General features: G+C 38.0%; 3 protein-coding genes across 3 annotated transcripts in view; 2 read left to right on the plus strand and 1 right to left on the minus strand.

Annotated features, from left to right (window-relative positions):
- LOC140137100 (poly(A)-specific ribonuclease PNLDC1-like) overlaps positions 1 to 27764 on the minus strand; it is a 182646-nt gene that overhangs the window by 85572 nt on the left and 69310 nt on the right. The gene's annotated exons all lie outside the window — the stretch shown is intronic.
- On the plus strand, positions 1985 to 7064 carry LOC140137082 (uncharacterized). The gene is made up of 2 exons (XM_072158744.1): positions 1985 to 2551; positions 5892 to 7064. Exons 1-2 carry the CDS (start codon positions 2017 to 2019, stop codon positions 6743 to 6745), a joined length of 1389 nt encoding a protein of 462 aa, XP_072014845.1. The 5' UTR covers positions 1985 to 2016; the 3' UTR covers positions 6746 to 7064.
- Positions 17430 to 27657, plus strand: LOC140171969 (mitogen-activated protein kinase kinase kinase 12-like). Its single transcript, XM_072195320.1, has 3 exons — positions 17430 to 17569; positions 20838 to 21631; positions 26810 to 27657. Exons 1-3 carry the CDS (start codon positions 17523 to 17525, stop codon positions 27655 to 27657), a joined length of 1689 nt encoding a protein of 562 aa, XP_072051421.1. The 5' UTR covers positions 17430 to 17522.

A 27764-nucleotide genomic window follows, 5' to 3' on the forward strand; every position in this document is an offset into this window, starting at 1 on the left:
CAACGTATCCATTCAAGGTAAGTGTTGCTTGTGAAATAAAATAGTAAATAATAGTAATAATGGTAAATGAATTACTACATTATCAAAAATGCATTTCCCCTACATTTCTTGTTTCAACAACTCCTATACCTTTGTACAGGGGCCAACCGTTGTTAATTCATGATGAATCCACAGTCCAGTGGCGTATACGCAACTGCCGGCGTTACACGTACGCGTTACGCAAGAGCGTGTAAAATTTGTCATGCCTGAAACTTACACGTAAACATGCACTCTCTTACGTTGGAGGTAGCGGTTAAACATTACCGCTTTATTCTTTACTTTTAGTGCTGATATTAACAGAGAAATTACCAATCTTCTTGTATTAAGTTTGAGTGGCAATGACATAAGGATATTCGAATGAAAGAATCATGTAAATTAGACATATTTAGATTGTTTTGCGTCTGAGTGCGTCTGCGTGGTTTACTTCTCTCGGGCTGCCTCGTGAAGTAAACCAAGCAGGCAACGCGAACGCATCATTGTTAATCGGTGATGAACGGTGAAACATGATTGAATCCCTAATTCAATCTATGACATGGGTCACAATAATTATTGCACTTGGACATGACCTTGGAATCTTGATGCAATATTGCTTAAAATTACACTTACAGTTGTAGTTCTGTATATGAAATAGTTAATTTCCCAATATCATATTTAAAAGTGCATTTCATACTGGTCTATCTCAAGATAGAGATGTAATACGTCACTGTTCGAGAAATCGAGATAGTTCCTATAACCATGATACCCCTAGAGTTTGTTTTGTTTGTTCAAAGCATTAGCACACATGGATTTCAAGGTTATGTGAAAGTTTTCATCCATGAACAAAGTACAAAACCCAGGGGTATTGTTTGGAGAGGGTCTCTTACAAATCTTTGATTAGATTAATTGAAATTAATAAATGACAGCTGACATAATTTAGACTGGTTCTATTTTGGAAAAATCATGTTCCTAGCGGCAAGTTGGCAACCAGCTTATTTTTGTTAATTTGAGTATGCTGAACTCGAATCAGTTGATGCTTAAATAAGCACATATTTCCAAACCAGTCTAATTGACAGAAGTGTTTTGACAAAAAGATTGATCAGGTCTTATGTAAGTGCAAAGCACATTCAATGGAATTACAAACTACAAAAACCAAATGAAAACTAAATCAAATACTTGAATGCAGCTATTGTATCAATTATCAGTCCGGTCCGACTGCCTGATCAGGAAGTACTGCCGAATCAGGCAGTATGTTGCCGAGTCAGGCAGTATGGTATCCCACAATGCAATGCTCTATTTCAAATAGAGCATCTTTTAATATACCATTATTTCTTGGTTTAGAGTAAAGAAGTAGGTAAAATATATAAAATTATCAATGAATGTACAATTAGTAGTAATTTTTCATCAATTTTAGTTAAAATTAAGTTAATTTGCATATTTTAATCAAATTTTAAAAAAACTGTTAGAAATTGTTTTGTTATTTAAATTATTTTTCTCCCGGTGGAATTTTTTTTCGCCCGGTGAAAAATTGTCAACTTACATGTAGCTCATGTGTGTCAAAGTAAAATTTCCCCCGATCTTTTATAAAATCACCATGAACAATTTAGTCCTTAGTCTGTCAAATTCGGAAGGGTTACCAAAGCCTGTGTTGCCTAACTCGGCAACATGCTGCCTGATTCGGCAGTACTTCCTGATCAGGCAGTCGGACCGGACTGATTATCTGTCTTTTTATTCATCTCACAGATACATCAAAATGGGTGCTTCAGTTGATAAACTGGATGCTAGCAATATTGACTTCCATGAGCGTATTGGAGAAGGTGGATTTGGGTCTGTCAGCAGCGTTTCATTTAAAAACCCTACAAAGGATACACAGAAGCTGCCAGCAAAACAGTAATTTATGAGTTAGCAAAGAAAGAGGTTGAAGTCATGAGCAAACTACATCATCCACACATAGTTAATTTAATTGGAATTTGTGAAATTCCAAGTGCTAAACTTATTCTAATGGAATATGCACCTAATGGTTCACTGCATGATTACCTAAAAGATCCATCAAAGACTCTTCCATATGAGCTGCAGAAAAAGTGGGCACAAGAGTCTGTACTTGCACTCAAATATCTCCATGGACAGAACTTCCTGCACAGGGACATTAAGCCTCAGAACTGCCTTCTCTTTAAAGACAATCTCTTGAAATTGTGTGATTTTGGTCTTGCGCGTGAGATAGAAGAGTCTCAGACAACATCCAGCCAGAAGGGAACCTATCGCTACATGGCACCAGAAATTCACGTGGGGAATGAGCGTGGAAGGGCTATATACTCCAAACCAGCTGATATATGGGCATATGGGATGCTACTACTAGAGATCTGCACAAGGAAACCACCATTTCAAGAATTGGAATGGCACCGGGTGATCTTTGAAGTTGGCAATGGAGCCCAGCCATCCATACCTGAAGGCTGCCCCAAAGATCTGTCAGACATCATGCAGCAGTGCTGGAATAATGATCCTAAACAACGGCCTACAAGTGCATCAATTGCAAAAGGTACGTAGAATTATTACTTGCATATTAAACAATGTATACAATACCCATATTTACTTACCCATGTCCTCTCTCTCTCTCTCTCTCTCTCTCTCATTGCATGGTTTGTATGAGAGTATGCCATTGAATGCGGTCAGCGGCAGTCCTAGTACATGTAGCCTCTGTGATGCTCAGGTCTGTGATAATTTTGATGTCGTCAAGCCAGCTCGCTGCAGTTCTGCCTCTCTTGCGTTTTCCCGTGACCATTCCTTGAACAATTGTTTTCTGAAGGTAGTGATGTCTGGTGATGTGGCCAAAGTATGATAACTTTATAGAAATGATATTGGCTCGCAAGGTCTTCTGAACTCCAAGCTCTGGCCGAACCCACTCATTTGTTTTTATTGCAGTCCATGGAATCCTCAGGTTTTCGTCAATAGCACCACAGCTCAAAGAATCCAGTCTCTTCCTGTCAGATAATTTCATCGTCCAGGATTCAGATCCATATGATGCCACAACAAATGCTGTTGATTTTAGCAAACAAACCTTGAGAGATGGAGGAAGTTTACTTTTCCACAGTTTGGTCAGGTTTGAAACTACACTCCGAGCTATTGTCAGTCTTCCCTTTATCTCCTGGGTGCAGTCACTTTTGGTGTTAATGATGGAGCCCAGAAATTTAAAACTTTCCATCTCTTCAATGAGATCACCCTCTAAGGAAAAGTTTGCATTTGTATTTCGTCCTGCATCTACAACCATGACTTTGGTCTTCTTTGTGTTCAAGATCTATAGATCTATCAATTCCTATTCCAGGGTTGTGTCGTCTGCATATCTGAGATTTGTGATCCCCTGACCACCTATGGTAACACCTTCTCCAAAGTCTTCCAAGACTCCAAGAGCTAAGGAGACAAAATGCACCCTTGTCTCACACCTCGGTCAATTTGGAACCACTCTGAATCACCTCTACTCGTCCTGACTGAAGATTCCTGATCCTGGTATGGCGTACTGAAGAGCTTCACCACATGACCGGGGATTCCCATATCCCCCATGATGTTCCATAGGTCTTGATGGCTGACACAGTCAAATGCCTTGCTGTAATCGACGAAACAAAGGTAGAGTGGAATGGAATGTACTCTGCTTTTTTCAATGATATTTCGCATATTGACAATTTGATCCCTGGTGCCTCTTCCTGCTCTAAACCCGGCCTGTTCGTCTGCTATCTCAGTCTCGAGCGTCTGTCTCATTCTGTTATGTTGTTGATGATCTTGAGAAGAATCTTGCTGGCGTGACTGATCAGGCTGATGGTTCAGTGGTTTGAGCACTCTTTTATATTTCCTTTCTTTGGTATCGGGATAAATACTGCTCTCTTCCGGTCCTTAGGCCATTCTACATCCCTCCAGATTTTGTCACACAGCTTCCACATGATGATCACACCATGCTCACCAGATGCCTTCCACAGTTCACCTGCAATCTCATCACAGCCTGGTGATTTCCCATTTTTTATCTCTTTCATTGATTGACGAACTTCATCCTGTAGTGGTGGTGGTTCAGGGTCAATTTCACCTGAATCATTGATGGTGGGTTCCTCCTCTGCTTTCTGTTCATAAAGCTCAGTGCAGTATTCTGCCCATCGGCTCGTGATGTCTTTGCTCTCTGTAAGAGTGATGCTATTTCTATCATTTATGACATCAGACCTTGCTGAAGTTTTCTGAGTCAGTTCCTTTACCAAAGCAAACACTTTCTTGGAGTCATCCTGCTCTTTCCATATCCTCACATTTTCTCTCGACAAATTCTTGTTGTTCAGCTCTGACTGCTTTTGTTACTTCTCTGTGTTGTTTCCTCCATTCTGACATATCTCCTCTCTTTCTGGCATCCTGTCTCTTATCAGCAAGCTCTAGTGTCGTCTTAGATATCCAAGGCTGCTTCTTTTACTTCTTCTTTGTGACATTTTTCTCTGCTACACTTAGCACTGCATCCTTCATTTCTTCCCACAATTCGTTTGGCGAGAATTCTTCCTCATCCGTTCAAAGAATCGGTTCCCCACACTAACTGTGTATTGCTCTGGGATTTTGTCCACATCAAATCTCACTGGTGGTGTCACTCTGTTCTTTGCTTCATCTGTGCGACTAGTAGCTGGTGGTCACTGCCGCAGTCTGCACCTGGTCTGGACCGTAAACTGAACAATGAAGAGCGTCATCTTCTTTTAAGCAAAACATAATCAATCTGATTTTTCACATGTCCATATATGCAAAATTACACATGATGATAACAAAACTGGTTAGACCAGGGATTCTCACCTAGTGGGGTACACATTACTTGTCGCGCATCAACGCAAGCTAAGTGGCGCTTGAGCGCAAAAAAAGGACAAGAACTGCTATTGAATAATGATTCATGATTGTATGTCATGAAAAAGCAACACATTTTTCATGTTTTATTTTTTAGCATAATAAAATATAAGAAATTATGTCAAACAAGAGCCGTCCTATGCCATCAGCTTAAAGGGAGCTCTGCCCTCTGGACCCCGCCATTGGCCCTTCAATAGGCCCTTGCCCAAATCCCCCCTCTTTCTGTCACAACGCCTCATGTTCTTAGAACTTGAGTTGCGTCACCTTAGTAGTAGTAGTAAATCCCCCCTGCCATACCACTCACTTTCACTTACATGGACAGTGGAGCTTCGTGAAATCTTTATTCAAAATGTGGCGATTCACACAATACTTGAAAAACCCTGTGTTATTCTAAGCTTATCATTTCTATTACTTTCAACTCATTCTTTACCGTACTGCACACCACAAATGTCTACAGGCAGTTTTGGAAGGGGGACCTGATATATTTTGAAAACCGTATGTGCATTTTGCTTCAAACAAAAGGTATATTGTTAAGTGTGCTACGCTCTACTCAATTAATCTGTTTAAAACATGCATAGAGCATCTCCATAATACCTCCAATACCACCTTATTGGTTCATTATTGATCTGATAAGTGATAGCAGTTATCAATAACAGTGCATGATGGCTGTACGTTAGCCAGCCCTCATGCAATTAGGCACCATCAACAAATTTGTTTGATCTTTGGATCGACCATCAATGCTGCTTTGATGCTTGTTATTAATGAACTAACAACTAATTAATCAGAATTAATGCTAAATTTATATTGATCAATATCAATGCAGGCAAAGATTCATATGTTATCACAATAGTAAATTAATTGATTTCATAAATAATAAGGATCGAACAAGCATCGATGGTCGATCGAAAGATCAAACTAATTTGTTTTTATTGATTTAATAACAACAACAATTTGAAAGAAATATTAATGATTTCATTTGTAAGAAATATGATAAACAACAAATCTTAATCTTTCACTTTCCATAGCATTAGGTGCTTGCTGCTGGTCATTGGAGAGAGAATACCATCCTGAACATCAAGGAAAAGAACTTGGGTGTCATTGTATTACCTGCTGTCCAAATGGGGACATGGTCATGTCTTGTAACGATGAACTCTATCTGCTTGATGGTGATGGCAAATGCAAAATGCAACTGATATCAACTGAAACAGACTCTGACAGGAAAATTGGCAAATATATTTGTAACATATGTGTATCACCACTAGGATACATCTGTGTTGTAAGTTATTCCTGTAGATTTGTCCATGTGTTTACTACAGAAGGGAAATACATCCAATGCTTCACACCTGATTACAATACATCTCTTGAATGGAAGTATCTTGCTATAGATACCAAAGGTCAATTATTGGTGGGCGATTGGGAGACAAATATGATCACGATCCATACATGTCCAGATGGTAGGGTAGTCAATAAGATCAAATGCTCAATAGGTTACAATGGAAGCATGGTTGTTAATAGCAAGAATCAAATCCTAATTCATTACCATCCAGCAGGTTCAGTGTACAGTAAAGTAGTAGCAATAGATTACTCTGGTAATGAGGTGTTTAGCTTCACACCCAAGGTAGATGAGGATGTGAACGGTGGAGGGGTAGTATCACATGGGATAGTGTGTGATGACAATGATAACATATATGTTGCAATGATGATATCTGCATTAGTATATGACACAGGTCACATTCACAGATACAGTCCTACAGGTGCATTCATACAATGCATAGTCAGAGGATTGTACTCTCCCCTGGATTTGTCCATGACACCTGATGGATCACTGGTGGTTGCCAATGACAAATCAATAGAGGTTATCCACTTTACTCAAGTGTGACTTCTAACAAAAGGCGCTGATTCCCGTAGTATTCCTCATTCAAACCAATTCAATGCACAACCTCGGAGTTACCTGCATGACTCTTGGCGGGCTATTTTGAAACAGTCATGGTTGCACTTGCAGGTACTTCTTTTGAAAGTCCTAAACAAGGTGTAGCAGTCATTGATAGGATATGCAACTTAAAGAACATGGATAACCTCTATTCTGAAGTACAGCTTAAAGTAAAACTACCAAACATCTCACATTCATGTATATGCAAATATCCCTTTTAGGCTAGGTTGTACAATCAGGAATGCCACATAATTATATTGCTTTTACATGGGGGACACTCAAGTTTGACAGTGTACATATGCATGACCAGAGATTTTCAAAACATACCCTAAACAGGATTTGTCCTTTTGAGCAAAATACACCCCTAAACAGGAATTTAGCACGAATGTGTAACAAACTACACAGGATTGCTCCTGAAAGATAAGGATTTTATCCTAAACAGGATTTTATCTGAAAGGTACCACCCTTACTGGTTATGATTAAATAAACCCTATAGTACGTGCTTTTGTTTATAATTTACTAATATTCATGATTGGGTGGTGTTCCTGATGCAAAACATGCACTTTGTGAAATAGCGGGATCCGAAAATGACCTCTAAACGCACCAAACTAAAATTTTAAAAACAACCCCTTTTTTTTAATACCTGAGTTTATGACCCCCAAACAGGATTTGTGTGATTTGCATTCATTCTCTGAAAAGGGCTCTTAATTTGTGTTTTCTTGTCAAGCATGTGTACACTACAAAATGTTAGTGTGCCCCCCGCCCTGGAGTTTGATGCATGTAGAACTGTATTAATTTTTAAGAAAACTGATGGCACTGTTTATCTTGAATCTTGTTTGCATCTTTACAAGGGGTAAGCACTTGTATAATGGCATGAAGACATCATAAAAACTGAGTAACATATAGCAAGAACATTTTCAAACTAGTTTTTATCATGAAATGAAAGGAATTAAATTAAAAAGTATATGTAAATAGCGCCCTCAATTTGCACACAAATATAGAGTTTATAGAGTAAAAATTACCACAAAAGGCAGAAAAATATGAAAAATTGATAAAGAAAAGAAAATATAAGTTAAAAATATCTGAAAAATATATGTATATATTAGTGTGATAGCTGTTGGTGTTTTAACGTTTTACAATTGAACATTAAGTAATGTGTTGTTTATAGAAACATTAATAAATGATCACAATTATTCAATTTTGTTATATATAAAGAGAAACCATTATTGTTGTTAGAGATAATGTCAGAAAGTTTTCTATTTTTTGTACATAAAAGAAAACCTTTATCATTGGAGAGAGGGAGCATATTAGCCATTTTCAGATAGCATTAGTTATTCCTCTTGTCATGGCGATCCAGAAAAAGTATACTTTTACCTATCTGTGACATGGAGTTATTATAAGCAAAAAGGTCAAAGGTCACAATTTGACCTCCACAGTCCCTCTTTGTCTGGTCTGACTCACCACTTCTCAAACTTCGCTGCAAAAATGATGCCTACCAAACCTAATACCCTTGAACATAGGCGCCATGGCTACAGAGCTATGCACTCTGCCCGGTACCCCAGGTCAACATAAAAAGTGGTAACCATGTGTGTTCTAAATTTCGCAGAAAAGGGGTATTTTGTTGACTGAAATCGCGGACCGCGAAATCGCGAAAAAAGGGGGTATTCTGAGCATTGTCTTCGCGAAATTTTAAAAAAAGGGGTATTTCACAGGTTCGTTTGATCGATGTCTTCAGCCCTACATACATAGGCCCTACTGTGTAATTGCCAAAGGAATCTTGTAAATTCATTCCCTTTCCAGAGATATCGGCAAATATATTCGATTTGTATTTTTTGTCCCGGGTTTTTTTGTCTGTCGACAGACAGAAAATATACAATCCTATGGCTATGGACCATTGAAAATATACGTTTTGGTCCATATCTCGCCAACGGTAAGTCCCGGTAAGTCCGATTTATGGAGTACAACAGACACAAAGTAATGTTCATACTTGCACATTTTGTACTTAATATATTAAAATATTTGGAGTCATTGAAAAGGGTGTCTGGAAATCTTCTCAGTGAAAAAAATAAAAAAAGGGGGTATTTTTTACCCTGATTTTGTCAGTGATTTGGCAAAAAAGGGGGTAAAATCAATGAAAAATCAGTGAAAAGGGGGGTTTTGAAAAAGGAAGAACACACATGGTTACCACTTTTTATGTTGACCTGGGGTACCGGGGCACTCTGTAGCCAGGCGCACCTATACACTCTAACCAAACCACCCCTAGTCACGTCACCACAGCCCCAAAAACCATTGCACATCTGGATACAGTTATAATATTATTTGGTACATTTTCATTTTTTCCCTGCATATTTTTAAGGATTTATATAATTAAAAGATTTTCTAATATATTAAAGTTTATTGTATCTATACAATAAACAAATTTACCCCCTGTGAAATAGACTAACCCTGGTCCAAGCTTGTGCTTGGACAAATCAATATGATTGATTTATTGATTGGTTGCATAGTAATGGCTTTATGCAAGAGCCAATGGGTTTAGTGACTATTGTTTGAAGTAGCCAATGGGAAGTGGTCAATAGCCTTGTGATACTGCCCAGTTGGTCAGGGATTAGGCACAGTGATGCCAACGCCGCGCCTTAGGCGCACAATTGGGCTACTTGGCGATCACTTGCCGCTACTCAAAAAAGCATGCCGCTACTTGTCTAAAATTGGGCTACTTTTGACAGTCTCAGGCAGCGCACTAATTTGATGTATTTTCCTTTCAATTTAGCCGATTTATAAAGGTTTTGAGTCTTTGAAGCTCCAAATTGAAATTACAATGGGTTTTGTGACCATTTATTGATCGGTCAGTAACTTCCCAGGAAGTACCGGAAGTTTCAAAGTCAAGTGTTTTTCCCCAATTGGGTGTTTTGCGTTCTAAATTAGGTAAATACGCCCAAATATCCGGTATTAGGCGCTTTTTGGAAGCTTGGAAAATTGGGCTACTTGAGAATCCTTTACCGCGGCCTGGCGAGTCCATGCGCCGCGCCTTGAAGCTGAAAAGTTTTGGCAACACTGATTAGGCACATTTGCTATCTGTCATGGAAAGGAGTAGGTTTGGTCTCCAATGTGAAGAAAATTTTCTAACACAGAATTATTTCCATGGAAGGGAAAACTTATTCTTTTCAAGGAAATAGTATTTGCTTTTATAATGATATAATCAGAGGTGGTTAGAAATAGCTATAAATTATTCTGAACGAAGGAAGCATAATCGCAAAATATGTCAGCAACTAGTATCTAGAAACACTGATGATAGGAATATGGCAGCCATCATGGGAACACAAAATATTTAGCACCTTGATGGATTTTTGAAATTTAGGGGTGCAGAATTTTGAACCGATCGGAAGGCAAGACATCGCTCATCCAGCAAAATCTGCAGCAATCAAGGCTGTTAATTACGAATGCTGAATCTTTCAGCAGAAATGGAATTATATGGAGGTGTAAATGAAACCCCAGTCGAGCATCCATGCAGCAGCTACATGTAGCAGCGAGTCACAGCAATGAGTGGGATCGATTTGTTGATCACTGTCGGATGATGGCGAAATCTGCGTGTTGGGTTCAAGTATTGCAATTTGGGAAGGCCAGCTGGGCAAACACCGGTTACAACTGTGATTATGTACATGGATACTTGCTTTCATGGACGTCAAAACGGGGTGAGCAAATTTTAAGTAAAGTTAAAATTAATTATAAACATGGACTCTATCGAGTTCTGAAACTCCACTACTTGCGAAGTTGCTGGAGTAAATAGGCTCTACTCTTGATCAATTTCAAATTCATGAGTGATTAATTTAGTTGCGGTCATGTGATCATAACATCTTTTTACTTTGTGTACGAGAAGATAAAAATTATCATGAATGGAAAAAATAAATAAATAAATAAAAATAAACAAATAAATAAAATAAAATTGGAAGATAAGTATCCTGTATAATTCGGACGGTTTAGGTAGGGAAATTGGTTGGGTAAACGAACTGGCTAGGGAGGGGCCTTGGAAAACATGGGCGTGGCAAAAATAAAAAAGGTGCAGGTGCCACCGCTGATGCGATAATTGTTTTGTCAGAATTCAGGAATAATTAATTAGTGCTCATGTGATCCACTGGATCAAAAAATTGAATGAGATCTCAAATAAAATAATGGACAAATTATTGGGGGCATGAATAAGTCATGGTGTGTGTCAGGTAGGGAGAATTGGTCAGACAATCAACCCGGGATGGGCTCATGTCAGTTATTTGTGCCATGAATAATTCATACTGTCAGGTAGAAAGAGTATATCAGACAATGAAGTACTTGACTAGGTAAGAAGTGAGGGCACCCAGACCATATATAGTAAATAAAAATTTTATATTGGTTTGGTAATCAAACATTTTGGCTAGGGTGAGGTTTGTGCCTTCAATAAAAGGGGTGCCTTGGAGCCAGGGTTTTGGAGAACTGAGCAAGGAAAAATTTAAAAGGGTGCCACTGCCACATTACCAGATTAGTTAATGCACCGGTATTTAAAATCTATGGTGAATGTATAGGTAATTATATGCATTTATAAGATTGACAGGGTGCATGTGATCATATAAATATCCTTTTCAAGGGGAGAAATATTTTTCCTTTGTTGAATGAATTCAAAATAAATTTGCAGAGCGATCACCCAACAGGGCAAAAAGAGGTCAGAGGTAGAGGGTCGGTGGTTCATGAAATTTGGGGGTGACCACGGAAACTGGACAAAAAGCGTCATGGTAAATCCGGGTTCATCAGGGTTCAAACTGGTAGGGCCTATAGATTTTGTAGGTTCATGAAATTTGGTTAGGGTTAGTTTTGGATTATTCGGGGTCAGATCGCCATAGGTTGTCGCAGGATCATGAAATAGATTATATTGGTAATCCAACTGTTGGATTTCAGTTGTGCAATACTGGATAACAATTGCATGGTATTTCATTTTATGACTTTTGAAGCTTGTGGTGCGTCACTCCTCCCTAATGATTACGTTCAGTCAGGGTGAAGCATGATGAGCCTAATTTCTTTTCTCAGCATTCATGGTTCATAAGTTCAAGGTCATAATGTAGGTTAGAAGGTACAGATTGTTGGAAAATATGGGATTGGAATTTGAGGTAATTGGAGAGCAAATAAGATATAAGGCTCAAGGAGTTTGCATGGAACTTGGGGAAATAAAGGAGCAGTCAAAGTCACAATTTCTTGGGTCAGGCTTATCAGGGTCACCTGAAGACATTGTATAAAGGTCAGATGGTCATGCAACTCGATAAAAGGGGTTCCAGCAGATTCAGGCAATAGATAATAGTATCAGGTGTTTTCGGAGCTTGGTAAAAAGAGGTACGTAGCATAGGAGGTTAAAATGTTCAAGATGTTGGCTTTACTCATGGTCATCCGAGTCCAGTACGTAAGACAGGGGAAATGGGGAAAGCGACAGGATTTGGGTAGTAACATCAAGTGAAGTAGTCATTTGGGGGATCAATGGGAGGTCATTCAATGTTGGTATCATGAGGCTTGGAGAATGATCCCATTGAAACTTAACAATTCACCGGGAATTCACAAGATTTCGGAAGTTGGAAGCATATCAGCATTTCATCAGGAAATTCCTGTCCCTCTCGTTAGTAGGATAAGGATTTTTGTGTAGCAACAGCGAAATGAAATATTAGGAATTTTGCATAGCGGTAAGGTTGACCGGCAAGTTGCTTCCCAGTTTCTGTTTTCTTTTTCTGATTTATTTCAGGTTGAATCAACATATTGATGCTCGCAGTTAATAATGGAGGCTATGTGACATGGATGATATAAAGAATGATATAATACGTTCTGGACATTATTTGGACCATTTATACCACATCTAATGATATATCCGAAGCAAGCTTATGGCAGGACAAGGCGAAGTGGGACGGAACACTTTCAGTGTACAATGCGGACATTATGTATTTTAAGGGCACGTCTATTGCAAAAACAAGTTCATCTCTATTCGAGGAGAATGATTATTAAATTACAAGTTGACACTTGTTGCAACTTTTTATGCATGTTTCTCCTGAAAAAGAGAAATGGTGTGGGTGAAGTTAAATGCGTGTTCGTCCCCCGTTTGAAGCGAAATTAATTTTCAAGGTAGCCGGCTGACGACGTAAGTAAATGAAGCGGACACTATATCATGCTCTCATTTAATACTTGTGTAACACAATCACAATCACTTTGACAAGTTTGACATTAGCAACATGGTTGCTGCAACAATGAGTTGTACTAATATTTACCATAACAATGCTGCATAATAATATGCAGACTATTTTGTTCTCATTTCGGAAACAAAGCCTCACACAGTATTGTTACTATGAGTTTGCTTTGTAACATTTCATCCAACTGAAACTATAATAACTATAGCATTGCAATATTGCACAGGGAAATCAGGTACACGAGTTTGTGGACTTAACACGATTTATATGCTAGTCTCAGATTGATCACGATGTAAATTATTTAAAAAAAAAAAATTTTATCAGCCCAAATATTTATTATGATATTGATAAACATATGAATTGGAAGATCGCAATTGGCAAATATATAAGAAGAAAAAAAAAAAAAAGTGGCTGATTTTATCCATATTTAAAAAAAAAAATTTTTTAAATTTGTAATACTTAATTCAGAGGTTTTGTCTGTGAACAACAGTATACATTATGTGCATTGAGAATGTTTATAGTCCCTTTTGGCAAAGCAGGCACAGTCATTTCATGACGTCAACCTCTTTCTAGGTCAAATCTGTCTCGTTCGAATGAACTCATCACTTAAGTTGGGTTTTTTTGTAGAATATAAATTTTAAGTCTTATTTTCATTCTCAAAATATTAGCTTGCCAATGATATGATGTTGTCTGAGCAATGACCATTGAATGCCATTAATTATATCGTTACAATGGCCGATAATCTCATTCTCTGGGAACAAATGATAGATAATATATAGATACTGGTACATGCAAAATGCATTGGCTTGGCAGCCAAAGCAAAGTTGCCATATTGTGTGTAATTATTGAGTTAGGCACCGCAGGTAGCCTAACTCGCTAGTATGTTCATGTCATTTCTATCGTTTATTATATGACTACATTATACATGTACATTGAGTGCTCTACGAAGCTTCTACGCCCTTACAATTGAGCACGCCCTTACAACGATCACTGTGTTATGGAGTTAATTTACTTCACTGCACTTCCTGGGCAGTAGTAGTACTGGGCACATTTGGAAATATTTGCCCAGCTAATTAATTAGTGAATACAAATATATCCATTTGAGTGCCTTCTGCGAATTGACGAAAACAGCATTTTGCTTGTTATGTCATCAGGAGTGGATCGCACTGGCTCAGGTCGGGGCGTCAGTGGAAGCTTAGGATAAGCTGTTGCGCAAGCCTTTAAGTCACCAGCATGTAATGTTCAAGGGTGGGAAATTGCATGGGTGTTGTTTCATAATAGGAGGAATTCAATCACCAGGGTGCCATGGGGTAGTAAGCCAGGGGTCATCATACGTTCTCAATTTTTCTCCCAAAAATACTATTAAATAGAGGAGTTTTCGAGTTTTCGTAGCCCGCTGCTACCAAGATTGTTTTTCTTAGGCCCAAGGCCTTAATAAGTAAGCCTATGTACAAGTATAGTACATGTTGTACATAGGGGGAGGATAAACTCGGTGCACAAACAAAAATAGGCACAGGTTTGGCTATTATTCGGCAATATATATACTGTGTGCAGCTTGTACCTCTTCCTTATACACAAAAAGGTGTCTTGTTTAAAGGTGTCTTGTAAAATTTGAGATACATTAAATCTCAAATATCCTTGTGTTTGTCAATGACATCAAGGGTGCACATTTTCAAGTGATTTCTGTAAGGGTTTTTACCGGTGTTAATAAGCCTGGGGAATTAAGCTGTCAAAAGGGATAGCTATGGTTCATAAATCACAATTGAAAAAAAAAAAAAAAAAAAAAGGGGGGGGTTGGGCAAATTTCTGTGCCATAAATTTGTTTACGGTAAAAAAGGGACAGGGCCACAAATTTTATCTTGAATCCAATTATATGAAAATAATTGGATCACCATAGGTAATTGCATAAGTGTTTACAAATAGTAATAATTCGTAACTAATAAATTTGAGAAATAGTGCATGAGAAGTTGAACGAAATATGTCAAATATCAGATTACTTTCCTGAATGTTTCCGGCTTCAGGAAAGTAGGATTAATGTATATGCACTTTTCTAAGGAATTTATATTAAAGGATTGACTCAATAAATGTATGTAAACTTCTCTTGAGAAATTTTCTCTTGAAAAGTTAAGCCAAGTTTGATGTATTGGAACGGTACCCTTTGGGTCCGTATTTTATTGGATGTTAAATCCAAGTCTGGTTTACAAATAAATGGAGATACTCCTGACGGATATGCCAGCAAAAACTTTTGAGTAAAATGTCCCTTATTTCATTTGGGGGTAATAAAGTTTATTGTATCTATACAATAAACAAATTTACCCCCTGTGAAATAGACTAACCCTGGTCCAAGCTTGTGCTTGGACAAATCAATATGATTGATTTATTGATTGGTTGCATAGTAATGGCTTTATGCAAGAGCCAATGGGTTTAGTGACTATTGTTTGAAGTAGCCAATGGGAAGTGGTCAATAGCCTTGTGATACTGCCCAGTTGGTCAGGGATTAGGCACATTTGCTATCTGTCATGGAAAGGAGTAGGTTTGGTCTCCAATGTGAAGAAAATTTTCCCACCCACCACACCCAAAAAATTAGGTCATATCCCAGTATTCAATACCTTTGTGGACAGTTACTTAGGAGCAGTAGTTGGCTAGGAAGGCTTCCATATCGTCGGGACATAGAGGTACATAGACCTAAGGGGTATTGCAGTCTGCATTTTAATGGTAGCTACTGGGCATGGGCAAATTACCAGGAAGAGGGCGGTAGCTGACCAAGGGAGAGGATTCAAGAAGTGCACATTTTAACTTCTCTTGGGAGAGGTTAGGCGCATTTGGGTATACAGATCTAGGCGTTCAGGAAATCCCTTTAAAAAGGGCTCTGTAGCTAGCCGGTTAATACATTGCTGTTAACTTCTTTTTAAGAAGTTGGGCCACACTGCCGAGTGTGGAAAGGGCTCGAGAATACCCTGGAGGGCCCTGTATCTTACAAGAAATTAATTTGGGTTAACTTCTCTGCAAGAAGAAGAGTTGGGCCACACTTGTGTGTGTGTGCAAAAGGGCCAAGGAAATTCCCTGGAGGGCCCCGTATCATTCGAGGAATTAATTTGGGTTAACTTCTGCAAAAAGAGAAAGTTGGGCTACACTTGCATGTGGGCAAAAGGGCCAAGGAAATTCCGGGAGGGCCCCGTATCTTCACGAGGAATTTGTGTTAACTTCTTTGCGACACAAGAAGTGGGGCCACACTTGCGTGTGCAAAAGGGCTCGGGGTAATACCCTGGAGGGCCCCATATTCATTCATTAAATCATTTTTCATTCATTCATTTCTTTCATGCATTTATGTATTGTACAAGGAATTAACTCATATGCAACTCATTCATTTTCATTCATTCATTCATTTCTTCATTGCATTCATTTATGTAACTTTCAAGGAATTAATTTTGGTTAACTTCTCTATGATAAGAGAAGATTGGGCCACACTTGTGTGTGTGCAAAAGGGCCCGGGAAATTCCTGGAGGGCCCGTATCTTATACTAAGGAATTAAGTTGGGTTAACTTCTCTGTGAGAAGTTGGGCCACACTTTGTTCGGAGAGGCTCCGTACTTTACGGATAAGTAATGTAGGCATGGGCTCGGGAAATTAACGGGAGGGCCCCGTATCTTACGGGTGAGTAATTTAGGAATTGGCTCGGGAAATTCCCGGGAGGGTCCCGTATCTTACGGGTGAGCGGACACTGTGTGTAGATGGGAACAGACTCTGTATTTACGGGGAAAGTAAGATTATCCAGGTCAAAAATTGTGGCGGTAAAAAAGGGACAGGGCCACAAATTTTATCTTGAATCCAATTATATGAAAATAATTGGATCACCATAGGTAATTGCATAAGTGTTTACAAATAGTAATAATTAAGTAACTAATAAATTTGAGAAATAGTGCATGAGAAGTTGAACGAAATATGTCAAATATCCAGATTACTTTCCTGAATGTTTCCGGCTTCAGGAAAGTAGGATTAATGTATATGCACTTTTCTAAGGAATTTATATTAAAGGATTGACTCAATAAATGTATGTAAACTTCTCTTGAGAAATTTTCTCTTGAAAAGTTAAGCCAAGTTTGATGTATTGGGCAACGGTACCCTTTGGGTCCGTATTTTATTGGATGTTAAATCCAAGTCTGGTTTACAAATAAATGGAGATACTCCTGACGGATATGCCAGCAAAAACTTTTGAGTAAAATGTGCCTTATTTCATTTGGGGGTAACTAGATAGACTTTTCTTTTATCAAATGTTTTCTTTGTATACATATAAGCTTACATATATTGAAAACAAAACTTCCAGCAATAATTTATAGGAAACAGAGGCTCTAGAGCTTTTTGAAAATTAACTACATGTGAAAATATAAATATATTGAGGGGAATTCCCTGGCCTGAATGGCATGCATATTGTGGTGTGTATATAGTATACTGTACATGTACACAGTACATGAACTTTTGGTATAGCTGATCGGAGGGTTATTCCAATATAAAGGGTATTTCCAATGCAACAATACTGAGTCAATGTGTTCTACAAATACAGCACATTTATCTAAATTTTATACACAAAGGTAAGAGCTAGTTTTTAAAGTATCTATTTATGAATCATTTAGCTATATTCACAACCAACAATCTTGGATTTGAGTACATGTAAATATTGAAGAGAAATCTATCTATAAATTGTTAGCTATTAGCTAAAGCATATGGTTGTACAATAAGTCTAGGGTGTGCAATATTGTGATAGGTGAGTAAAGGCTAGTTCAGTGTGTATATTCAAAGGCGAATATTCGGCTTCGAATACTTTTTGGTCGTCAAAATATATGCGGCTTCAATATAAAACTATGAACCGGGCCACCCTTACGAAAATGGCACGCTTTTTGCAAGCGTGCAGCATGAATGCGCACACATGTCGCACATGTGCATATGAAGTGTGCGCATGCGTGTTTTTGGAAAAAAACATGCATGCACATGCATGCACCGTGCACGGTCTGCACGCATGCAGGGCTGCATGCATGCAGGAGCTGCACGCTTGCAGGAGCTGCATGCACGCGTGCAGAAGCTGCACGCTTGCAGGAGCTGCATGCACGCGTGCAGAAGCTGCACGCATGCAGGAGCTGCATGCGTGTTTTTCAAAACACGCGCATGCGCATGCATGCACAGTCTGCACGCTTATATAGCATGCAGGAGCTACACGCGTGCAGGAGCTGCACGCATGCAGGAGCTTGCCGCTTGCAGGAGCTGCACGCGTGCAGGATCTGATGATAATATACAGGTATATTTATACACTTCATGCATGTCTGCTGAATTCAACACTAACCTCATAGACTATGGTTTCCTGGGGAAAAGAATCGCAAAAAACACTTTTGAAACTTACGCAATTCGATTTTTCTTGCAGAGACTATTCTTGATATGCTCAACATCAACAAGACAATGATGAAAACCCTTAAAATACACTTCAAACTTATAAATTTTCAAAGTTATTGGGAGCTTCTGAGGAGCTAGCACTTCTCTGATCCTTGGCAGTTGGTGACCTCTGATATCCCATACTGCACTGCTGCTTCCTGCAATTATGCGTGCAAGTGGTCAATGTGTGCGCTGCACGCTTCAAGTTTGCGTGCAGAGAATATTGGGTGTGCAAATGCGTGCACTGCACACTTAAAAAATGCGTGCAGGGAAAAATGTGCAAGTTGCGTGCAGCGCTGTTTATTATGTGTGCAAATATGTGTGCAATTGATACTTGCGTGCATTGCCTGCACGCACATGGCTAGTTCGCACACATGAACACGCTCTTGCTCGCTTCTGCACACTTCTGCACACTTTTGCACACTTATTTAAGCGTGCAGCACGCTTCTGCACACATTTTTTTTTGCCTGCATTTTCGTAAGGGAGAGCTCAGCGTTGCCCGACTGTTAACAAGTATTGCCTGTTGACCAAGGTAAGCAATATTTAGAGAATTTCTGTAATGAAGTCAATAAAATCATAATAGGTAATCTCAATTGAACTAATGTCATGATTTAATGTCTGTAAAATAAAAATAAATTAATCAATAAATAAGTCAATAAATAAATAAATAAGTCAATAAGGGGCTGTGCTATAATTATGAGCCCCTGGTAAATTTTCCAACAGCCCGCCAAAAATCGCTCCCCCCGGCCTGCCAAAAATCGCTTGCCCCCCCTCTAGGCCTGCCAAAAAGTCTCCCCCCCTCCTTTACACATGCCAAATTTTGGGATCTCAATTTGCAAACCTTAAATGTGCCTGGACACCTCGAATAAGCCGTAAAGTCCCACTCTGGTCATTTTTACTTTTTTACATATTTGCAAAGAGCATGTTTCAGGGATTAAAATGACACCTCAATGAACTTAATATGACAATCAGAAGCGAAGTTATGGCTTGTTATAGGTTGTCATGAATCAAAACGCGAAACCGAGAAAAACGCGTTCAAAGTTAGGGAAGCATAATGACCACTCATCAGATGGGCCTCAGAAAATGTAAATTAGTTCATATTTCCACTTATTTCTTTAAAATAAAACTTTGTATGTGTTTAGAAGAAAGCTTAAACATTTCAAATCTGCAAAAATCTCAACTTCGCCAAAATACGAGATTTGCATATATTTTCACCTGTACCTCGAAATGAAGTTTGCCGAGTTTACGGCTCATTCGCCGCGTCCAGCCACAAATGGTCTATATATAACAACATTTCTTTTCATTATAGACTTTTTTATAGTCTATATTTTCTTCATTTCAGCTTAATTTAGTAGTTGTCATGGTTGTGTGTTAATTCATATTACTATTAGATACGTTGTAATAAAACATGATTTTAAATATTTGTATATTAATTTTCCCTGAGGGCTTGCAGCAAAATTGATATTTTATTTTCCTTGGTATGGGTTTGTGGCTAGTAGTGATGATTGTAAAGTTATATTTCTCAATGTTCTTGATACAAATCCTGCTCACTTGTCCTGCGAAGATCACTGTTCAGCGAAGTCCACTGAAGACTTTTATATCCTTAAATAAAATCTCCAAAATGGTGCTTTTTTCACCATTCACACATTTCACACCATTCACACCATTCTTCAGGAAACAGGTCTGGATTGCATTGCAGTTGTCCCCCTGTTTCCACTTATAAGTTATATTGACAGAAGTGTTGTTTCATAAACCAGACTTCAGCAAGTCAACAGAAGAATATATATATTCCTTTCTTGGAAGAGGTATGCGCTGTGACGTAAACTAGATCTTCTCTGACGCTACTGGCAGGTAGTAATACAATGACTACATAAAATATTTCTGGTTCGCAATTTCCTTTCTTAAAAGGAAATGGACTGTAAGCACATTAGCTAGCCCAGAACAACACTATAATTTACTGTGAAGAATTATGTTTACATCTTCATATATACCAAGCATAGAAAAAAACAATTCTATTAATAGCCAATTACTACCTTCACGCTATGATGTAATCTGGGAAATTCCCAAGTCTTAATTACAACATTAACCTTTCACATGACATCAATTCCTGAGGGGATTCCCATATGATCCAACGTTAGATATGATTCAATTTGTTTTTGATCAAGTTGATGCAGAGGGGGAATTCCCAGACATGTCATCACTCATGAAATAATTCTAATTTTGTAAACAAAGATAAATAATCAAATTAAATTACTCAGTGCACATCACAATAAAAACAGGCCAAAATTATCTCAAATGGCTCATAAGATTAAGATAAACAAAACATTCTCTCTCACTTTATAGTCGCAATTAGCAAGCCGAGTAAACCAAATAAGTGCCTTATTGTGTGAACTGTGTAATTATGAATACACTATTTTTTATTCACCACATATGCAGATACATCAAAATGGATGCTTCAGTTGATAAACTGGATGCTAGCAATATTGACTTTCATGAACGCATTGGAGAAGGTGGATTTGGGTCTGTCAGCCGTGTTTCATTTAAAACGCCCTACAAAGGATACACAGAAGCTGCCAGCAAAACAGTACTTTATGAGTTAGCAAAGAAAGAAGTTGAAGTCATGAGCAAACTACATCATCCACACATAGTTAACTTGCTTGGATTTTGTGAAATACCAAGTGCTAAACTTATTCTAATGGAATATGCTCCTAATGGTTCACTGCATGATTACCTAAAAGATCCATCAAAGTCTCTTCCATATCAGCTGCAGAAAAAGTGGGCAAAAGAATCGGCAATTGCAATCACATATCTCCATAAACAGAACTTCCTGCACAGGGACATCAAGCCTCAGAACTGCCTTCTCTTTCAAGACAACCTCTTGAAATTGTGTGATTTTGGTCTTGCCCATGAGATAGAAGAGTCTCAGACAACATCCAGCCAGAAGGGAACCTATCGCTACATGGCACCAGAAATTCATGTGGGGAATGAGCGTGGAAGGGCTATATACTCCAAGCCAGCTGATATATGGGCATATGGGATGTTGCTACTAGCCATCTGCACAAGGAAACCACCATTTGAAGACCTGGAATGGCACCGGGTGGTCTTTGAAGTTGGCAATGGAGCCAAGCCCTCCATACCCAAAAGCTGCCCCAAAGATCTGTCAGATATCATGCAGCAATGCTGGAATAATGATCCTAAACAACGGCCTACAAGTGCATTAATCGCATTGGGTATGTAGAGTTTTTACTTGCAAATAAAACCAACTGAACAAAATTTATTGTGATAAAGTTCTAGAAAGAAAATTTGAGGCTGTGATTTAAACTATTTTTTTTAGTAATAAGTGTTGATTTATAATTCATAACCTCATGAATATGCATGATGCGTGTGATCCAATCATATTTTATTATTTGTGAAAACGCGAACGCAATTCGAGGTCATTAATATCTCACAATTGACTCGGACGCCGCAACAATGACTTCCGCGTCTGACGTAGCAATCAAAACATGGGGTGATCAGGGCCCCGAACATGGATAAAGAATTGGCATCATTGCGAATTGCAGCGTCCAATTCAAATGACGACTACCATGACTACCTTCAAATAAATAAATAAAAGCAGCCCGATCACAGCAGCTAATATGCACACACATTCTAAACAAAACAGGGTCCTGTTTTGAATGAATATTGAATAAATATAAACAATTGTTCCTAATATGTTTGTCCCTGTGTTACGTTGATCGAGTGAGCTCCCGGAGTGAGCTTTACGACCTGTGTCTAGGTCTCAGCTGCTCCCGATCCCGGCATCTATTGCTCTCAATAATTATGATTGCATCGTATGACGTGACTCAAAACAAATACAATTGGGGAAAAAAAAACAAAAAAAAAACAATAGAATAGACGAGTCACAACAACAAAAAATACCAACAACAACAGGAACCAAACAATATTACAATTAAATTAATATTTCAAGTCCCAAAAACATCCCAGTGAAGGTGTAAAAATTAAGGCTGGCATTTTGTAGGAAATACCCTACCCGAGTACCGAAATTCAAAAAAAAAAAAAAAAAGAGTATGACATGAATACAAAGTATCAATTTTCATATTAAAAATACAAAATATCTTGAATTTTTTTTTTTTTTTTTTTTTTAGGTCAGCCATGAATGATCTTAGCGATCCAGGGACACTACAAAACCGAAAAAAATTTTTTTTTTTTTTTTTCAATTCGGTACCGGTTACCCGCCGAAAAATGCTACGGTACACGGGTACAAAATTTCCGAAAATGCCAGGCCTAGTAAAAATACAAATTTGTTATTGTGTACTTGAAGGATATTTAGGATAAAATTGCCAATTACATGTAGATATTTTTGAAATGAAACGTTTCTTCTTCTACCGGTGAGTACATTCCTCTCTTGAGAGTATAAATGCAGTACTGTGTGCAGTGCCGGGTGCAGTGCAAATGTGGACGACGGAACACAGCTTGCCCCCCCAAAAAACCCAGGAAAACAGCAGTATGGTGCATGGTGGACTATTGACAAAACTGGAAAATAAATCTTATATTTTGTTTGTAAAATAAATTACACGTCCGGCTTTCGGCTTTAAAACCACTAACAAAATCTGAATCTTGATTTTTATTATCATCCAGATGAGAAAATTACTGAATAGGCCTATATATTATTTTGCATGGTAATTTGAAGCTCAAAATATCATTCATGGCCCGGGTTCATGGCCCTATAAATAGTTATGAAGCTCAAAATATCATGGCCCTATAAATAGTTATGCTGACCGGGCATGCTGGTTGTTCTTTCCCATGTTCCTGACAATATAAACCATAGGCGTAGATTTGCCAGGGGGGGGTGCTCCATACAATCATCCCCCCCCCCAATGTTGACACCTGAATATAGTTTTCTGACCAAATTGACCTCATATTTGCGCACTTTAGCCCCAAAAGTGCAAATTTTCACGCGCATTTATTACACTTTTGCACCATATTTAATCACTTTAGCCTCAAAATAGCAAAAATGTTCGTGCGCTTCGCGCGCATTTGTAACATAAACTTATTTTGTACAAAAAACTGTAATGAATGACAATATAATAACTTTGCACCATCTATTTCGAAATTGTCGGGTTTTGTTTTGGGCCTCGGTATTTTCCTCGGGCGCGTCTCGGAAAATACCTCGGCCCAAAACAAAACCCTCCAATTTCACACAATGACCTCAAAATAGATGGTGCGCAGTTATTATTGTCTAATTAAGGTTAGCCGAGAGTTTTTCATGCGCTTGATTTCAGAGGGGCGTAAGTTCATAACAGAAACAGCCATGCAGAAAATGAACAAGCGTATACCGGGACGTAGGCCTACTTACAATAGAATATCGATCCACGGTCAAGACATGAAAACGCTATGAAACTTGGCTTAGCTCGTGCCCGGAGCTCGGATGCCGGGGGGGTGGCACAAGCCGTTTTCGCAATTTTCACAAGGATTTTATAAATTGATTGGGGGCATTTTGAATTTATAGCCTTGATATCTTTGATGAAATCAATGCTGCTATTCCCCTGATTACAATGTAAGGGTAGGCAACAACAACAATATCAAAAAGCAATTATTTGTAAATCAAATTTGGGATGAAAATCAACAAGACAGACTTAGCAGGCCTACAAATTTCTGAATTATATAAAGTGAAAAACAATCAATCACGATTCACTGCACTCAGCGAATCAAGCAAATAAAACTAAAAAGAAAGGAGCAAGAAAGAATAAAGAAAAAATGAAAAAGAGAAAGAAAGAGAGAGAAAGAAAATGAACGAAAAAGAAAGAAATGAAAAAAAAAAAAGAAATGAAAAAAGAAAGGGAGAAAGAAAAGAGGAAAGAAAGGAAGTAAAAATGAGAAAAGAGAAAAAAAAAGAAAATTCAGCCACACGGAGACTCGAACCCACAAAAATAGTTCATACTAGATTCCCAGTCCAACGCTCTATCCACTGGGCCATAGCTCCGCTTACGCAATTGACTGTTCTCAAAGCGGATGATATTACTGTAATTGGATGCAATTACATATGATTACAATCGCGTCCGCATTATGGCTCTTAGAATAAACACGCATGTCGGCGCTGAAATTTTGAACGAACTGATGGAGGAAAACCTCGTTTTTGCAAAACTAGCTTCAATTTGGAGTGAAAATCAAATGGAATAGCAATTGGCAGAATGTTGAGAAATAATGTAGGTATTCAGATGTCTAAATTAACGTCTCGTAATCAAGATATCGATAATTTCACAAACCAGCTTTTTCTCAAGCAAATTCTCCAAAATTTTCCCCAAAACGGGCTTTTAAAATTTAATCGGTACTGTATTTGGTTCTTCCCCATGGCAACATTATTTCTTTGATCGATTTGTAATACAATAAAAAAGAAGAAAACAATCGCCGGTGTGGATTTATACGGAGCGCACATTTGAAAAAAACCTCATGGAACGTGTTTTTGATCTTGTGTACATGGTGGGTAAAAATGCTTTAAACGAAGGATTTTCAAATTTATTCTAATAATTTGTATATAACACACACAAAAATGTTAAGCTACATCCAATGCACCATCATTTCACTCGCTGCGATATTTGATTACTGAGAAAACTCTGTTTTAGAGAACAACTTTATACGTCTTTTATACGTTTTTTATACGTCTCTTTGTGTAACCTTAATATACCCCCTAGTAACAAAGAAGTTGAAAAAACACATTTGACCTTATTGTAAAAAATAAAGTAAAAGACAAAACTAAACAAAACAAAGAAAAACCAAGGAGAAAAACTGATATAAACAATTATTCATGCATGATTGCATGTAAAGAAAAAAACAACACATTTTAGTGTAAATTGCCTTTTTTTTAACATGATAAATAAATATAAGAAATATGAAATATTATGCCCAAAGAGAGCCGTCCTATGCCACTTAAAATATCTAAAATGCAGTAGCATCAAGGGGGCTCAGTCCTGGACCACAACCGGGGCTTCACCCCTTGGGCGCCCTTGGACACCTCTGCTGTACCGCTCACTTCACACAAATTACTTAAGACACTCTGCATTAGACTAATCATTTTTATTACTTATCAACTCGCCTAAATTTGAAGGCAAATACAATTCTATTGGCCATTCTGGAGGAGCTTGAGGGGGTCCCCCATAGGATTTGATTGTTTTTGCAAAAATGTGAGCTAAAATGCCAAACAAATTAATAATTTTCCCCTTTTTTTACAGCGAAAAAGGCCTGAACAAGCACCCCCTTAACCTTAGCCTAAGTTTCTTAATTTGTCTAATAAAATACAATTACATACATACAAACACCCCCCACCCTCTTTCATACATTCATGTAGAAACGAACTAAGCAGGAAAAAAATGATGAATAAAGAACATGCAGAATATAAATTAGGATTTCATAACATTTGCTCACGTGCACGTATATCGCACAAGAAAGCTAACATTTTGTGAATATAGTATAAATGCTAAGAGATCAGTTAATTTTAATCGATTTTTTGTTTTAAAAGGGAGAAAAATAAAAATAAGTAAATCCAAACTAAGAGGTATTAAGTGTACATTTCTATAAGGTTTGTTTTCATTAGGGATCTAAAGAGTTTTACTGATGTAGCCGTTTTGGCGCATCTGTCAATCGAATGCCATTTTCTTGGCCCGGCGGTTCGTATTGTTTTGTTAGCAAACTCTGTTTTTGTAAGACAGATCTTGTAATCTTCAGCGTTTCTTGTGTGATACCTGAGGTGATTCCTCTGCTCAACAAAATAACTATTGAAGGCCTTAGGTAACTGATTGGTATTATACTTGTACATAAAAGTGCTTAGTTCGAGATCATAACTATCATAAACATTAAGCAAATTGTAATTCTTGAAAATAGGGGCTGAGTGACTTAAAAAGTGACTATTCGATATCATTCTAAGGGCTTTTTTTTTAAGTTTGAAAATCTTTTCCAAATATTTTTGACAAGTATTTCCCCATGCTAAGATACCATAGTTTATGTAAGGAAGTATTAAAGTACAATATAGTGAATACATTATTCGCTCGGGGACAAAATGTTTCAGTTGGTTTATTACACCAACACCTCTAGAATAATAGTCACTTCTATGTTGCTTTTCCAAATATGACATCTAACGGATACAAATTTTTGGGTTTTCATATTAATTTGTAATTTCTGTGAATGTTAAAAGACCTACATACATAACCATACTAAATGTAGTAAATGTTTTAGACAGTGGTACATTATTGATTCCAATAGGGTGCACGATGGCTATTATATGTGAGCCAGTCCCCAATGCAATTAATTATAATAACAACAATTTGAAAGAAAAATTAATGAATTAATTTGAAAGAAAAATAAATGAATTGATTATAGGTAAACAACACATCTTAATCTTTCACTTTCCCTAGCATTAGGTGCTTGCTGGTCATTGGAGAGAGAAATCCATCCTGAACATCAAGGAAAACAACTTGGCTGTTGTCATATTACCTGCTGTCCAAATGGGGACATAGTCATGGCTGCTTGGGAAAAACTCTACCTTCTTGACGGTGATGGGGAATACAAAATGCAACTAATATCAACTGGAACAGACCCTGACAGGAAAATGGGCAGATATGTTGAAGACATGTGTGTATCACCACTAGGATACATCTTTGTTGTAAGTGACTGTTGTAGATTTGTCCATGTGTTTACTACAGAAGGGAAATACCTCCACTGTTTCATACCTGATGAAAATTCCAAGTTCTTTCGGAAATGTCTTGCCATAGATAGAGAAGGGCAGGTATTGGTGGGTAGTAAGGATATCATCACAGTCCATATGTGTCCAGATGGTAGGGTAGTCAATAAGATCAAATACTCATTTGGTTACTTACCAAGCATGGTTATCAATAGCAAGAATCAAATCCTGATTCATTCCCGTCCATCAGGTTCAGTGTACAGGCGTAGGGTAGTAGCAATAGATTACTCAGGTAAAGAGGTGTTTAGCTTCACACCCAAGATAGATGAGGATGTGGCAGTTAGAGAATCGGTATCACATGGGATAGTGTGTGATGACAATGATAACATTTACATACCAATACGTAAACAAAATCAAGTTCTATGCAACACATGTCACATTGACATATACAGTCCCACAGGTAAATTCCTGCAATGCATAGTCAGAGGACTGACATACAATCCCTTGGATTTGTCCATGACACCTGATAGAGCACTGGTGGTTGCTAATGAGACATCAATTCTAAAATACAGTCTGAAGTAAAACTACCAAACATCTCACAATCATGTTTGTACAAATATCCATTTTAGTCTTGGTTGTACAATCAGATACATGTATGCCACAAGCTCTGCTTTTATCCGAGCCATTCT

The sequence above is a fragment of the Amphiura filiformis genome, chromosome 2 (assembly GCF_039555335.1).
Source record: "Amphiura filiformis chromosome 2, Afil_fr2py, whole genome shotgun sequence".
NCBI classification, from domain to species: domain Eukaryota; kingdom Metazoa; phylum Echinodermata; class Ophiuroidea; order Amphilepidida; family Amphiuridae; genus Amphiura; species Amphiura filiformis.

Bases quoted from the DNA above. Each gene is read 5' to 3' on its own strand.
- LOC140171969 (XM_072195320.1), top strand. From the start codon at position 17,523: ATGTGTTCTACAAATACAGCACATTTATCTAAATTTTATACACAAAG. The intron at 17,570-20,837 runs GTAAGAGCTAGT...CCACATATGCAG, and splicing joins TCTAAATTTTATACACAAAG to ATACATCAAAATGGATGCTT. The intron at 21,632-26,809 runs GTATGTAGAGTT...CACTTTCCCTAG, and splicing joins AAGTGCATTAATCGCATTGG to CATTAGGTGCTTGCTGGTCA.
- LOC140137082 (XM_072158744.1), top strand. From the start codon at position 2,017: ATGGAATATGCACCTAATGGTTCACTGCATGATTACCTAAAAGATCCA. The intron at 2,552-5,891 runs GTACGTAGAATT...CACTTTCCATAG, and splicing joins AAGTGCATCAATTGCAAAAG to CATTAGGTGCTTGCTGCTGG.